General features: G+C 31.3%; 1 protein-coding gene across 1 annotated transcript in view; it reads right to left on the reverse strand.

Moving 5' to 3' along the window:
- LOC118065250 (LIM homeobox transcription factor 1-alpha-like) overlaps positions 1-15,900 on the reverse strand; it is a 41,738-nt gene extending 25,838 nt beyond the window's left edge. Inside the window, exons 1-2 of the mRNA XM_035080420.1 lie at positions 15,741-15,900; positions 11,050-11,355 (exon numbers count right to left, since the gene is read on the reverse strand). Coding sequence (XP_034936311.1) covers positions 11,050-11,355; positions 15,741-15,900 — 466 coding nt within the window. The remainder of the gene's footprint in view (positions 1-11,049; positions 11,356-15,740) is intronic.
- Between the last annotated feature and the right edge of the window lie 919 nt (positions 15,901-16,819).

A 16,819-nucleotide genomic window follows, 5' to 3' on the forward strand; every position in this document is an offset into this window, starting at 1 on the left:
ACAGAAGAAAAGCAACCCGAAATTCATGCAAAAATTAAATCTAAAAATGTGTGGATTAGGCGGAAAATATGTCCATTGACATTTGATTGTTCTTTATTATTTTTTATGTTAATTTTAATGATTCAAGTTTATGTTGTATTGTTCGACAGGGCACCAAAGCGAAATTGAAGCGACAACGATGAGCGAAACATTTCCAAGGTTTTTAAGATAACTCAGGTATAATATATTGTAAAATATTTGTATGTCGCCATCTAATGACTATTAGACTAACGACAGTTTGTTAGTTAACAACGATTGCTTGACGATTAGATTGTTTATAGCAACGAGGGGAGAGTTTGTTTATCTCCAGTTTTTGTCAGAGACTTGAGTTGACCGCACGGATTCTTTCTTTTAATTACTTGCTGTCAATCATTAATAAACATTTTAATTAATATACTAATTTTCCGAAGTTGTTATTGAGTCTTATTTTACATTGGTGTCAGAAAGTGGTTCGTTTCGCGTGCCGTGAATATTTTTGTTGGTGATTACTGGAAAAGTATTTTAAAAATCATGCCAAAGAGTCCAAGTTGGAGACAAACTCAAGCTGGAAGGAGAACTCAATATGCTGATTGTGTCGAAGACGGTAGTAATGGAGGACTTCTAGCTTTAGAGATGAGATTGAATCGTTTGGAAGAAAGACTAAATCGTGATCAGATTCGTTTTGAAGAAAGCTAGAAAACAGTCTGAAAATGAAAATTTAACTGATTTTTCAAATGATTTGAATAGGCTTGTCAAATTTGCGTATCCTTCGGTCTCTTCCGAAGAGAGAAATAGAATTGCTGGTTTACAATTCATTTCCGGATTAAAAAAATTAAAGTTACAATTTTCTCTTCGTTCAGAGAGAATTGAGTCTCTTCAATTAGCAACTCAGAGAGCTTTAGAGCTTGAGTCGATTGAAGATTCGACCTTTGGAGGTCAGTGTAAAAATAAATTTAATAATAAGAATGAAAATAATTTTAGTAAAAATAATTATAATTCCAATAAAAATAATAATTTTAGAAATAATTTTAAAAAGGATGATAAAAATAATTCGTTCAAAGGAAATTTTAGGTCAAATTCCCAAAGTCAAAATTCTTCGCAAATTTTCCAATGTTGGATTTGTGGTGAAAAAGGACATTCTAAGAAGAATTGTCAAGTTCTTCAAGCTGTTCAAAGTAGTTTATCAAGTATTCATAATTTTAATGAGTCTACTGGTGAAAGTTCATCCAAAAAAAAAATTTCGTCAAAACTAAAAATTAATTCAATTTTCTTATTCTTCTGATTCTAAACCGAAACTTTTACTTAGAGGGGAAGTTAATGGCAAAAAATGTATTATGACAGTTGATACTGCTGCTGATATTACGGTTGTTAATTCTTCTTTGTTTAAAGGGATAGTAACTGTTTCGAATAATTCTTCTATTTCTTATTCTATTTTTACAGTTTCAGGTGATAAATTTGATTTTGATTTTATCGAGACTGTAGAAATAAAGATTTCCAATATTAAGGTTAATTTAGAGGTTGTTTTTGCTCAAATTGAAGAAGAATGTATTCTAGGATTAGATTTCTTAATCAGGTCTGGTTTATTTACGGATTTCAAAGATCTTCTTGATAAAAAATTCTCAGAAAGTAATAAAGTTGTTTCAATTAATAAAATAAGTTCTTCTTTGAATAAACTTTCAGAATTTGTTTTAGATTTGTTTGAAAGATCTTCAAAATTTTTGGATGTCAATGATAAATTTCGTTTTGAAGAAATTTTATTGAAGAATTTGGATATTTGTGCGAAAAATTCTTTTGATTTAGGAAAGTGCAAAATTTTACAACATAAAATTAATGTTGGAAATGCACTTCCTATTAAACAGGCTCCTCGTCGTATTCCTTTACATTATAGGGATAAAGTTGATTCAGTTATGGAGGAAATGAAACAACAGAATGCAATAGAACCTTGTAATGGTCCTTGGGCTTCTCCTGTTGTTCTTGTTCCAAAAAAAGGTGATGAAATCAGATTTTGTGTTGACTATCGTAAATTAAACGATGTCACAGTTAAGCATTCAACACCAATTCCTCATCAAAAGGACATATTGAATATGGTCCTTGGTGCTCAATGGTTTTCTACCGTTGATTTAAAAAGTAGATATTGGCAAGTTGAAGTTGCTCCGGAGGATAGATCTGAAACTGCTTTTTGTATTTGGAATGAGGTTTGGCAATTCAAGGTTCTTCCTTTTGGTTTGTGTAATGCTCCTGCTACCTTCGTTAAACTTATGAATATAGTTTCAAAGGTCTTCTCCGTAAAATTTGTTTAGTTTATTTGGATGATATTATTATTTTCAGTAAAAGTCTTGATGAACATTTTATTCATCTTCAAATTGTTTTTGAAAGACTTTTACAAGCTTCTCTTAAGATAAATCCTAAGAAATGTATATTTTTCCAAAAAGAAGTTATTTTCCTTGGACATGTAGTTTCTGGTGAAGGACTAAAAAGTTCTCCAGATAAAATTTCTGCTATTATTAATTGGCCTGTCCCTAAGAATAAATCTGAACTTAGAAGTTTTATAGGTCTTTGTTCTTATTACAGAAAATTCGTCAAAGATTTTGCTACTATTGCAAAACCTTTATATCTTATTAGTCAGGAAAAGAAAGATTTTATTTGGGATGATTAAGCTTTTCAAACGTTTCAAAAATTAAAACAAATTTTGACTTCTACTCCAATTTTGGGTTATCCGGATCCAAATTATCCTTTTATTCTTGATACTGATGCTTCAAATGTTGGCATTGATGCTGTGTTATCTCAAAAGATTCCAGTTAATAATAATGGTGAGACTATTTATGAAGAAAAAGTTATTGCTTCCTTCAGTAAGACTTTAAATAATCGAGAACGTAACTATTGTGTTACTAGGAAAGAATTATTAGCTGTTGTTATTTCTGTTGAACATTTTCGTCATTTTCTTCTTGGCAAAAGGTTCACTATGAGAACTGATCATGCTTCTCTCACTTGGTTACTTTCTTTTAAAAATCCTCAAGATCAAATAGCTCGTTGGTTTGAAATCTTATTTTAATATGATTTCGAAGTTCAACATAGACCTGGTCATAAACATGGCAATGCTGATGGTCTTTCTCGGCGTCCATGTGATTTTAAAAAATGTCTGAAAATAGATTCTGATGCAAAATGTGATAGTAGGCATATTTTCCGTGTTATTTGTGAAATTAATAATGATTCTGATTGGATCAAATTTCAAAATGATGATAACATTTGTTTATTGGGCGGAGCGATTCCCCCACTCTATAGTATTCCCCTCATTTCTTTTTCGCGTCACGTGATACACACATATACTACATAGTCACATGCATGCAAAAAGATCTGTAGCATATTTTAGGTTATAACTGTAGCATGTAGTAAAATTATAGACATTTTGTTGCTGTAAATGAATATTAATAAAATGGAAAGTGCAAATCAAGTGAAACGAAAATACACATCAACAACTTTGTCGATAAAGCTAAATGCTTTGCAAGAATTAAGTAACAAGAGATCTTCAATTTATGAAGTAGCTAAGGAGCTGAACGTTGATCACACGACTATCAGACTGTGGCAAAAAAATGAAAAGTATTTGAAAAAGTGGTCAAAAGAATATAATGAATGTTTTTATAAGTCAAAAAGAATGCGAACAGCTAAGAATACATCCATCGATAATGCTGTTTGGCTGTGGTTTAACGAAAAACGTGCTGCAGGGGTAGCATTAACAGGACCAATTTTACAAGAAAAAGCAAGAATGTACAATGAACAATTAGGTGCTAGTGACAATTTTTGTGCAAGCAATGGATGGCTACGATCTTTCAAAGAAAGACATGGGTTAAAATGTAAAAAAATTTGTGGAGAACAATTATCAGCCAATCAAGAGGCTGTGCCTAGATTCAAAGAAGAGCTTTTAGATTTCATTCGAAGTGAGAATTTAAGTCATCACCAAATTTTCAATTGTGATGAAACAGGACTAAACTATAGAGCTTTACCAAAATCAACTCTCTGTGAAAAATCAGAACTTCATCCATCTGGTGTTAAAGGTCGTACAGAAAGGATTACTGTGATGGCGTGTAGTAATGTTTCTGGCACGTGTAAACTTCCACTTGTTGTAATTGGTAAATGGGCTAGACCTCGTCATTTACGGAATATTGAAATACCTGTTTCGTATAAAAGTCAGAAAAGTGCGTGGATGACAAGTGACCTATTTGTTTCTTGGTATGAAATGGAATTTGTACCATACGTAAAAGCTTTCTTACAAGCATCGAATTTACCTCCTAAAGCTCTGCTATTGATGGATAATTGCTCTTCACACAATAAAGTTACTAATAAAGATGGAATTCTTGTTAAATTCTTTCCTCCAAATACAACATCGCTAATCCAACCCATGGACCAAGGTTGTCTTCAGAATCTAAAACTATTATATAAAGAAAATCTTATGAGACATATTATTCAATGTATTGATAATAAACTGTCATTAAGTGATGCTATTAAACAAGTTAATCTCAGAAATGCTATTTTTTGGGTAGCAGATGCATGGAAAAGAATGAACTTATCCACAATCCAAAAATCATGGAACCAAGTAAGTGATTTTAGGGTATATGTTACTTTTTTCTTCAAAGTTAATTGTATAAATCTTTAAAGTTGATTTTTTTCTTTCTAATAAAAGGTATGGCCATTAGAAGATCGTCCGCAAATCTGTAATACTTCATCCCAACCAAGAATGGAACTTTTGCTAGTTCAATTTCTGAGACTGCTCCAAAACACATTAGTGTTTAAGCAAATAAATATGTCTCAATTAAAAGCATGGCTAAACCACCCTTATTTGATGACTACTGATGAGTGCCTTACTGATTCCGAAATTTTACAAGTAACAAGAGAAGAAAATCATTTAGAAGAAGATAATAATGATACAAATATTGCTGAAAGTGGAGAAGAATACTTAAGTAATTGGAAGAAATTTACGAATGATTTCAGGAAAAACGAAGAAAATCGCTATATTATAGATCAAGAAAGAAATAATAATGAAGACATTAATAATAATTTTCATTCAACACTGTCTAAAAAAGAAGCTGACCTTTGCTTTAATCATTTATTTAGTTTTTGCAAAGATAATAACTACCCTGAAAAAGTTATTACAGCTCTAAATGATGTTAAGAAAGAAATAGATAAATGTCATTCACCTATTCATGGTCGTAAATCATCAAACTAGTCAAATACTAGTCTAAAGTAGATATTGAAAATGATACTGATATATTGACTTTTCGTTTTAAAACATTTCTAATCATATCAAGTATTATTAATTACTAAGATTAGTTACATTGTGCTTGTATTAATTCTTAAGTGCAGTTACATCTTATTTAACTAATTAAAATTTTACGAATTTCTTAAAAGTTTATTTAACTGAAAATGTGCATTATTTAAACTAAATAGGAGTTTATGTTGAAGTCTTTCTCTATATAAAGTCTTACTTATTAAAAATTGATTATATATTACTGTGTTCATTGTTACATAATATTAAACATACTCATATATTATTTAACTATTGTTTGGTTTAATAAAGAAATTTGCATAATTCGTTCTAAACAAATTTCTGTCTTATTTAATTCAAAAAAATCCTTGACATTTCATTCATTCATATAGAAAATATTATTTTGTTTCTGAACATTGGAGGTTATGTTTGCCATAACCAAATTGCCTAAAAGAAAAAGAGACAGAATATATTTTATCTGTCTCTCTCGATTCCCCCTCTTGCGACGGATAGTCTTAGGAAGGGGATTGAAATTAAACGGAATTCGAAGAAAAGGTCGTCGAATTTATAGGAGTCCCACTGTACAGACAGACACTGAACATTTTATCAAGAGTGATCTGCTCGTCACTCGCGCCAAGTCCACGTCTCACTTTCTGTTTCTCACACTTTTTCATATTATCTCTCTCTCTCTCTCTCTTTTTCTCTCTCGCACTCTCTCATGACAGCGCGAAACAGGAGACACTCTTCACAAGAAATTTTACCCTTCCCCTTTCCTCTCAATTCTATTTTTTCTTTTAACTTTTGAAGTACAGCAAATACGCTGTACAAATTTTTAATCTATTTATTGAGAAGATATTTATCCGTAAAGATTGAAAGTCTGAACTTTTCTAAAAAATATTTGACAAAAGTCAAGATTCTCAGATTTCTTGAGTTGGCAGCTCTACATCAATAGATGACATACGAGAAAAATATTCTATCCGCACATTAACCTTCTTTCTCGCTCTCTCTCTGTTTTTTACTAGTGCGCTGTTTCCCTCATGAGCACCGAGGCTATTGACTACTCTATACACGAAAAATTTTGTGTGACGTCATCAACGCATCTTTATATGCAAATATCTTTATAATTACTACATGTTATGCTTTCATATTTAATAGGTAGTTATCTTATATCATAAGCAGAATAATAGAAAAAAGAAAAGCAAAAAATACACCTATGTAGCATAGGAAATAGCTAAAATAGTTATAAGTTGTTTTTAGTCTTAAATAATGTCTTATTAAAATATCATATCTTTCGCTATTTTTATAAGACATTCTTATGTTGAACTTCTTTCTGTCTTAAAGAAATAAGAAACGGGTTCCGCAGAATAATAGAAAAGCAAAAAATACACCTATGTAGCATAGAAAATAGCTGAAATAGTTATAAATTATGTTTGTATAAAAACATAGTTTCTGAGAAATTGCACTTAACGAAAGACTCCTAATAAAGTACCTGATTTTTAGTAGGCTGTGAATAAATCAGATATTTCTGATAGTAGTCATAATTTTGCAGATCATAAAATCGAGAAATTACAATCAATGGATTAGAAGACGATAATGGGAGAAAAAATTTTGCAAATGCTACTATGCAATTAATTAGTAATTGTATTTTGACATCAAATTTTTTTAGAGATTTGACTAATACCTCTAAGTCTCCTTTAAAACAATTATTCTTTATGTATATAAATAATCACAGTGACCTGAGGACTTCCATCCTGCTAGAAGATATTGGAAATCATTTTAATACTGATGGAGAAACAGATCCTATATTATTATTTGATTTGTTATGTAAAAAATATTAGGAAATCCAACAACTATTTACTAATCATTTACAATATATGGATCGATGCAATACTTGCAGTTATGTCAATTCGTACGCAGAAGAAACTATCCAATTATCGTTTTCGATTCCTTTAAGCATAACTAATATTAACAGTTTACTAAAAAACGCCTATTCTCATTGTCAAAAAGAAGAAAGTACTTGTCCAACATGTAGTCAGGAAACTGAATGTCAACGTAAAATTCCAATGGCCCTTCTACTGGGCCATTGTTGCTGTTTCCTTAAATATATTTCCTGATGGCGAAAAAGAAAAGGCGATATCTGTCATAACATTTATACAGTAAAGAGCGCTATATTCTATGAAAGTAAGTCTTTATCGCCAGGTCATTTCTACAGTATGATAAAAGAAAATACATCTTCGAAGTGGGTTAAAATCGATGATTTAAATCATAAATATGAAAGATGGCCAACGAACAGTAAACACGCTTACATTCTGTTTTTATACAATAAACACTTCAGACCTTCGAAAAAGTTGTAAAAGTACTCATATTCAACGATTGAAACTTTGAATTACGACAGATGTGCAAAATCATGCTATCATAGATTGTTTGATAATCAAAACGGTGTGATAAATAATAAAACTATTTCGATAATCAGTATGATTTTCATTATACTTGGAAAACGAGATTTATAGTTGGTTAAGAGATGGCTATATGGGGTGAAGGAGGCCATCAATGTTTCTTGCAGAAGAATTCTATGAATGCATATAAAATTTTAATTTATCCATAGAATAATTTGTACATTTCTATCTTCTAAAAATTTAGATTTTCAGAAATTTTAAATACAAAAATATTCAAATAAAATCAAATTGTTATCGTCGTAGCAATTCCCACAGTAAGTTTAAAGACGAAATTTCAGGCAATCATAGGGACTAGTGATAGAAGTAAAACTTGAAACTATCATATAACAATAGTATGTTTGAATTTTTGAAATTGTAGTATGAAGAATTGAAAATTTATAATTTGTAAAATGAACCTATCAGTATTAGTCCACGTTCTTATATCTATCATAGCTATAAACATACTATTAACGTTACCATATCGGTAACGCAGATGGTTTGGTGATGTGAACTTATAAGTTTGTCTCCTACTAAAAATTGCTCCAACGCGCCTAAAGAAGTTTTCATTTTAAAAATAAGTGAAATCCGAACAAAACAGGCATTTACGAATGCCTGTAAAAATTGGCGCCAATTCCACATTCAAGTAAAATTAGTGTAAATGAAAGGCAGGTACGATCAAAAAAATATGTGAAATCAAGTAAAACGCCAAGTTAGCCGCGTTTTTTTTTCATGATCTTTTCGAACTAGAAACGTACTATTGGCTTATGAAATTTAAGTTGATTTTGAATTACAGATAAAAATTATGTTTGAAATCAAAAAACTATAGAACTTAGCCCACTTTTGCTTGAAAGTCTGCCCAATCCAGTTTCAAATGTCCTTATGTACAAAGAACTATACCAAAAATAACTGAAATCACATGTAATGCCGAGTCATTTATTGAATGGAATAGAATCTTTTTGCTTTCAATTGATAAGGAAAAACTAAGGACTTTTCGAAGATATCATTTTCATTTTCATGTTATTTACAAAAATATTCTTCGAATAAAATGTTAAGAATTAACAGCAATTTTTTGGGTGATTTAAATTAATCGAAAAAAATATTCATTTGAAGAAAAAATTGATGACTTGGCCCAATTTTAATGATGTTCTATTTTTAAAATACTTCATGAGCATTTATGATTTGAAAACATTGACAAATATTTCAGTAAAAAAGTATACGGTTATCATATTTTATATTTTATTCCCGGAATTTGTAGAAAATTAGGCAATTTGTAGGACTTGACATTACATGTGATTTCAAATATTTTTGGTATCTAAATATTCCAATAGTCTATCACATATGAATGTTATTATATTAGAGTCACTTAGGACGTGGACTTGGCGCAAAGTTTTACCGACATCTGGTGAAGTCGGTTTTGGTAGGATTTTATCTATATATACATATATAGATATATATATATATATAAAATCAGAGTGTCTGTTTATGATTTTAAAAAAAACTGCCTCAAAATGAGCTCAGAGGGTTATTTGCGTGCCGTTAAAACGTAAATGGCCATTTTTAGAATTGTTGTCTGTCTGTCTGTTCGGGGTAATCTCAGAAATGGCTGAACTGATTTCAATCAAACTTTGCAGCTATAAAAAATGGGACGATAGAAGTAACATAGGCTACTTATTATTTCTGTAAATTGTTTATAACAATTGAATTCGTTATAAACAGTTGAAACGGGTTCAATACAACATATTTGAGTTCTTCTAACGCGTAATCTTTTCTTTTACGAAAATAAAGTTATTTGACATAGAAAATTTTTTTTTCATAAGAACTGCATTTTTTATAAAGAATTGAAAACGAGGTCAATGAAATATGTACGATTTCTACCAACGACATATTTTTCCTATGAGCGAAAAAAATTATTCATCATGCATCCTCAATAGAAACGGATTTTTTTTGCCAACAAAGGTAAAATTCTCGAACATTCTGAAAAATTCTAGGCATTACTAGGAATTCATCGAAAATATCCAAACTTTTCTGAAATTTTTAGAGAATTAAAAAATATTTTCTGAAATTTCAATATTTGAAAAATTTTAATCAACTCATGTTTCACATAATTCATATTTAAAAATAATCCATAAGTAATTCATATTATTTATATTTTCTTTATGAATATTAACGAACGAAACATAAAAACCATTCATTTGCTGACATTACACATTTGGAGTATACCTATATATATCGTTGAAAAATCTTGGCTACGAGAGAGAGAGGTTTGCGTCAAATGGTTTTTAGATAAGACTGACAAAGAAGAGGCTAGAAATTGAATTGAAATGTGCGGAAAACAGAATATTATCTTTGAAAAACAATAGGAATTGATTTTGAACTAATGTAAACAAGTCATTTTTGCATTACTATTACTGGGATCGAACCCTAATCGACAAAATAGAAGTCCAGCGTTCTGACCGCAGAGCTGTCGTATTAATAATCTCTCTATTTATGCTTGTGAACTATAAGCAGCAGGCTTGGGCATGAAGAGTGGGTGTAAAGCTTGCCCGCGATGTGCCGGAACTCGCCGCGGATTGTTTAAACTATTTTTCATTGTCAATAAGTTGTTAACAACAGGCTATTATCAATGTATCTGTATGAAAAAAGGTTAATGGCCGTTTTCAAATTTTTTCATCGTTTAATTAAAAGATGGTTTTACATAAAAATTGAAACTGAAAACTCATTTTTGGTATGATAAAATTGCAATTACATGCAATTTGAATAAAAAAAAATTTTGCTGTAATTGAAATCGGACACCGTTCAGCTAAATAAAAGCCGAGCGATCTTTTTACAGAGCCAGCATATACATGCGTAATTATCTATGTTGTTTACATTTATGGATTATAAGTTTCAGGCTTGGAAACAGAAGTTAAAGTGGAAACTGAGCTCGCTCGCCAACTGCTCGAATTCGCACTTTTTTTCTGACAAATAAGACGGAGATGGATAGATATATTCTCACTCTATCTTACTTGGAACAGATAATTCTGAAATTTGTAAATTTTTTGGTTCCGTAAGACTCCCTTTTTTTGGTGCATGCCTGTAAATTATTATTTTTCAAACTATTTCCATGTTACCTGAATGACGCAATGAATAATGGTTGGATTGAGAAGCTGATTGTTTGAACAGTGCATTATAATTTCTAATCAGAAAAGCTCAAGAGTTGAAATTCAATGATGTGTCAGCGTGGCTTCAAATATCAATAAATGTCTGTACCGTGTAAACTCTAATTTTGAGTTATGAAGAGCTTCTGTATTTGATATCTATTAGTATTAAACTAACATTTAGAAAAAAATGACTCACCGTGGTCGCTATGAGGGCTATCAGCTCTTCTGTCATCTTTTGTATCTTTTTCTGAGTTTGTGTCTGATTTCGCTTTCCGTTGGAGCTTTTTCATTTTTGCTCGTTGGTTCTGAAACCACACTTGAACTACACGTACACTCAATCCCGTATCTTTTGCAAGTGCTTCACGAACTTTTCTACATGGTTTTGGTGATAACTCGAAGGAGGCCTTAAATTGTCGTCTCTGAGCAGATGTAAGAATGGTGCGTGGTCGTTTCGGTCCGCGACGGCCATCTCGGGGTCTCACATCGTCTAATATGTCATCATCTAGAAAAAATAGAAACGGTTTAGTCTTTATACATGATCGATAATCGGAGTAATTAAAATAGAGCTTTCTATAAAATGTATTTTTTTTTTTTTCCGATGTAAAATCACTCAAAAAATGGTCATATTATGAAACACAACAGCATCATATTAATCTCAAAATACGTCTGATAGTGCAATCCATTTCATTTTTCACTGCACGTGAATAATATTTGACTTTGTAACAGAAATCGTAAAACATATTTGTGATTGACAATTGTTAGGTAGTGTTAAAGTTTGTACACTTAAACCTAAATGCATACTTGTTTACATTTTCGTGAATTTGCAATATTAAATATACGTGTGTGTGTGATGTCACGCATTTTTTTCTGCAGACAGTTTATTAGCGATCTTGAATTTGCTACTCATAGGTTTGCTATCACAGGTATTCTGCAGTTTTCCTGTGTCATTATGCAAATGAAATCCAATGGTTAAGGCGTAAGTCGGCTGCAGACGCAACCTGGCATACTATGTGTGTAATAGAGTGTCGGGCAGGTAGGAAAGAAAGGGAGGCAAAGTGATAGAGGAGGAAGAGTATGTGTTGAGAAGGAGAGATAAAAAGGTGTGTGAAAGAGGAGAGGATGAGAAATAAAGGGAGTAGTGTGTGATAATATACATGTATGTAAAAATCTGTAAGCTGGACATTTATGTGACACCATGTTTTTGATAGCTTATAAGGTGTGTCTTGATCTTCTTACAAGGTCCTTCGAAGAATATAGAGATATTTCTAATAGTTTGCAGGATATTTACGTTTTTCTACCATCTGTACATTTGTGTGACTTATATATAAGCCACATGAATGAATAATTCGTGCTACTTTTATATATACTTCTGAAAAATGGCTTTATATTGTTTTGAGTATGATAACACGAAGAGAATATGTATGAAAATATCAGTGCTCTGCAGTAGTCTGGGTGCGACCCGAAAGGTCCACACGACCAACTTCCCAGTGGAAAAAATGAAAAAACAAGTCGAAAAGAACCCGTTTCCATTCTTTATAACGAATAGAATTGTTATAAACGAAATGAATGTGTTTTTATTCATTTGATATGCTTAGTTACTTCATTTCAATAATAGAAAGAATTGTGCGTTAGGAGAATTCGAATATACCTCATAGATCCTTTTTTTCATTATTTTCAACAAATTTCATTGTTATACACGAAAAAGTATGTTTCCATTTATCTGCTACGGTTGGTAATATTTTTTTAGTAAAAGAAAAAATTATGCGTTAAAAGTACCCATATATATATAAGGGTCCCTATTTTTATTGTTTATAACAATTTAAAACTTATTATTTAAATATTACTATGATCAATAATCACTTGTTAGTAACAATGTTCAATTGTTATGGACACAATTCCATGTTATTGACAATTATTATAGACTATTATAGCATCTTTAATGCTGTTTTCTCAATCCTGACACGAGTTTAAAATACTTTCATTGCTGATTTTGTTTTTTCAAAATTTCTTTTTTTGATGAAATATTGTCATCATATTTTTATACAAGTATTCTAATTATTTAATATTCATATTTTTTAAAAGATTTCGAAATTTTGTCTAAAAAATGGTATAATTTATAAATTGAGAAATTCAGGTCATTTTCCATTTTTGCTAGTTTTTTGGTTCTGAAATAAAATGGCTGGGCCGATTTTGTTGAAAACCGAATCAGTTCTAAGTTGCGCAATTACGTGTCGAATGCAGTTGGTTCCACGTCGATATCATTGTTCATTCTCGAGATAATCGAGGCGAAAAATAATTCCGAACGCACATATGCACATACGCACTTCCCGCTGGGAAGTTAAAAACAATTTTTCTATCATAATACTGATGATAGATGTGCCGTCCCTAACTTTCGTTGAAGTTGTCATATAAATGATTTTTTAGCCTTTTTTCTTCCTTTAAAATATTATTCCAAAATGAATTTGTACCAAAGAAACTATTTGTTTTCTAATATTGTAAAATAAGACTCAATAACAACTTCGGAAAATAAGTAAATTAATTAAAATGTTTATTAATGATTGACAGCAATTAATTAAAAGTAAGAATCCGTGCGGTCAACTCAAGTTTCAGACAAAAACTGGAGATAAACAAACTCTCTTCTCGTTGCTATAAACAATCTAGTCGTCAAGCAATCGTTGTTAACTAACAAACTGTCGTTAGTCTAATAATCATTAGATGGCGACACACAAATATTTTACACTTCTCCCGATCTTCTAAAAAATTGCCACCTGGCAATTCCTATTAGTTGGGTAAAAATATTGGATTAGGCTGAAATAAAAAAACATGAAAGATCTAAAATTTAATGTCTAATTCGAAATTATGATAATCAAAATAATAATCATTCAGCCTAGATTCCAATATTGCCGCTTCCCAACTCTGTCTGCTTTAAAAACAAATAAAACAAATAATTAGGAGTGAAAAATCCTGCGGCGGGTAAAAACCTCCAAACAGACCAAAATGATTTAAATTAAACTAATAACGTGATTCTATACAATAAAAGATTTCTTAAGAACTAATCGTCCGTTAGTCAAATTAAAAATTAAAAATTAAAATTTCCATCTTCAATTCCCTTTCCATCCTTCTTTTTCATCAGGAGGAACCACTGGGAAGAACCATAAGAACCCAAAGAGTAGGAAATGCCAAGAACTGGAAGGTCATGGAACTAAACAAAATAAAAGTTCCTCACAGAATCAAAGTTCTTTAAAAATTTCATTTTTAATCATAAATTCAATGTTCAATTAATAATTAGGTTGAATGGTCACATTTCATGGAGTCAATTCTCCAAATAAATTCCGACTTCGCATCCTTTTTTTTAATTAAAAATCCGACTCTCAAATAAATGATTCAATATCATTAAAACAATCAATTCAATTCCACCTTGCGCAAGGAATTTTCATAAATAAGTTCAATAGCTTCTGCTCACTGTGCAAACTAAATTATTAAAAATTGGGCTCACAGTTACGCATACTATCCGAACAAAAAAATTAGGATACCATGGACATCTAGTACCTCACTTTGCTTCACTTTGGCCAATAAATGAAGAAAAGGATTCCAGTACAATGACTCCAACCGTGTATATCCTACAGTAACTCCACGAGAACGCTCCAGGACAGACATTGTGAATTTAAATCAACAATCAAATGATCAATGAGAGCCAACATTCTCAGACTGGAAGTTACAAAAACCCTGAATTCAACAGAAATTAGGAATCCAGAAAGCGTCAACAATGATTCATTATCATCATACGGAGCGAGTCTAATCATTCAATCACTTAAAAACGACCATTCAAGATTTTCTGAAATTCGAAACACAACATCTTTAAGTAGATTTCAGATGCATGAAGACCTTCCAAAAAAAACTAAAACTTTAGGCGATTTCCTTCACTTTAAAGAAAAATTGAATTAAATCTCTGAATTTAATCTGAAAGAATTTCAAATCAAATTTAATTTTTTTCTGTTAAACTTGATTTAACAGCCTGAAAAATCCTACAATTCTTCTTAGAATGACCTTCTATTCCACAAATCCAACATCTAATTCCATGAAAAGAATTTTGATTATTAAAAGATTTTAAATTTCCTTCAACAGAATCAGAATGATTATTATTATCATAATAAATTTTATCTTTTTTGAAATTACTGTTAAAGTTGTTTTTATTCTGACCTCCGAAGGTCAAATTTTTAATCGACTCAAGCTCTAAAGCTCTCTGAGTTGCTAATTGAAGAGACTCAATTCTCTCTGAACGAAGAGAAAATTGTAACTTTAATTTTTTTAATCCGGAAATAAATTGTAAACCAGCAATTCTATCTCTCTCTTCGGAAGAGACCGAAGGATATACGCAAATTTGACAAGCCTATCCAAATCATTTGAAAAATCAGTTAAATTTTCATTTTCAGACTGTTTTCTAGCCTGAAAACGACTAAAATAAGCTCGAGAAAATTAAGCTTCACCAAAACGATCTTCCAAAATTTTCTTCAATTTATCGAAATTCCCTAAATCTTCTAAACTCAAATTTTCTAAAATGACTTGAGCTTTGTCCTTCAAACAGGACACTAAAATCGATGCTTTAACTTCATTTGTCCATTTATGTAGACGAGCGATAGTCTCAAATTGACGGAAATAAGATTCCCCACGTCTGAGAACCATCAAATTTTCCTGGTTTTGCAAAAGCTAAAGAACTACTGTTAACTGAAAATGTTGAGACCGATTCAACCAAATTATTAGAGTTATTTTCTGAATTATGAATTTCCAGATTATTATTATTATTATTATTATTATTATTATTATTGTTATTATTATTATTAATTAAATTTCTTATCTCTTCAAATAAATTTTGAGTCTCTCTTCGACCTTCTTCAAAACGAATCTGATCACGATTTAGTCTTTCTTCCAAACGATTCAATCTCATCTCTAAAGCTAAAAGTCCTCCATTACTACCGTCTTCGACACAATCAGCATATTGAGTTCTCCTTGCAGCTCGAGTTTGTCTCCGACTTGGACTCTTTGACATGATTTCTAAAATATTTTTCCAGAAATCACCAACAAAAATATTCACGGCACGCGAAACGAACCACTTTCTAACACCAATGTAAAATAAGACTCAATAACAACTTCGGAAAATAAGTAAATTAATTAAAATGTTTATTAATGATTGATAGTAATTAATTAAAAGTAAGAATCCGTGCGGTCAACTCAAGTCTCAGACAAAAACTGGAGATAAACAAACTCTCTTCTCGTTGCTATAAGCAATCTAGTCGTCAAGCAATCGTTGTTAACTAACAAACTGTCGTTAGTCTGGGTTTGTTGTGGTTTTGTTGGTAAAAAAAAATAAAAAAAAAAAAAAAAAAAAAAAAAAAAAAAAAAAAAAAAAAAAAAAAAAAAAAAAAAAAAAAAAAAAAAAAAAAAAAAAAAAAAAAAAAAAAAAAAAAAAAAAAAAAAACAAAAAAAAAAAAAAAAAAAAGGAAAAAGAGTAAAGTGTTGGATTTTGGTGGGGGTTGGGGTGGGGTGTGTGTGGTTGGGAAAAGGGGGGTGTGGGTGGTGGGGGTGGGGGGTGGGTTGTGGGGGGGTGTTGTTTGGGGGGTGGTGGTCGTGTGGTTGTGTTGTTTGGTGGTGGGGGGGGTGAGGGGTGGATGGGGGGGGGTTGGGGGTGGGTTGTGGGATTGTGGGGGGGGTGTGTGGGGGTTGGTTTGGGGGGTGGTGGGGGGTGGGGGTGGTGGGGTGTGGTTGGGGTGTTTGTGTTTGGGTGGGGTGGTGGTGTGGGGTTTGGGGGGGTTTTCCATAGATTGGCGACATACAATATTTTTACAAAATATATATAGACCTAGTAGAAAAAGCCCTGTCTACAACAAAAAAGTATTTATGATTGGATCCCCACAATCCACCACTCAACTGTTTTTTCATAATTATGATACGCACTACATTTTTGTAGA

The sequence above is a fragment of the Chelonus insularis genome, unplaced genomic scaffold, assembly GCF_013357705.1.
Source record: "Chelonus insularis isolate UGA/USDA-ARS -01 unplaced genomic scaffold, ASM1335770v1 contig_27_pilon, whole genome shotgun sequence".
NCBI lineage: Eukaryota > Metazoa > Arthropoda > Insecta > Hymenoptera > Braconidae > Chelonus > Chelonus insularis.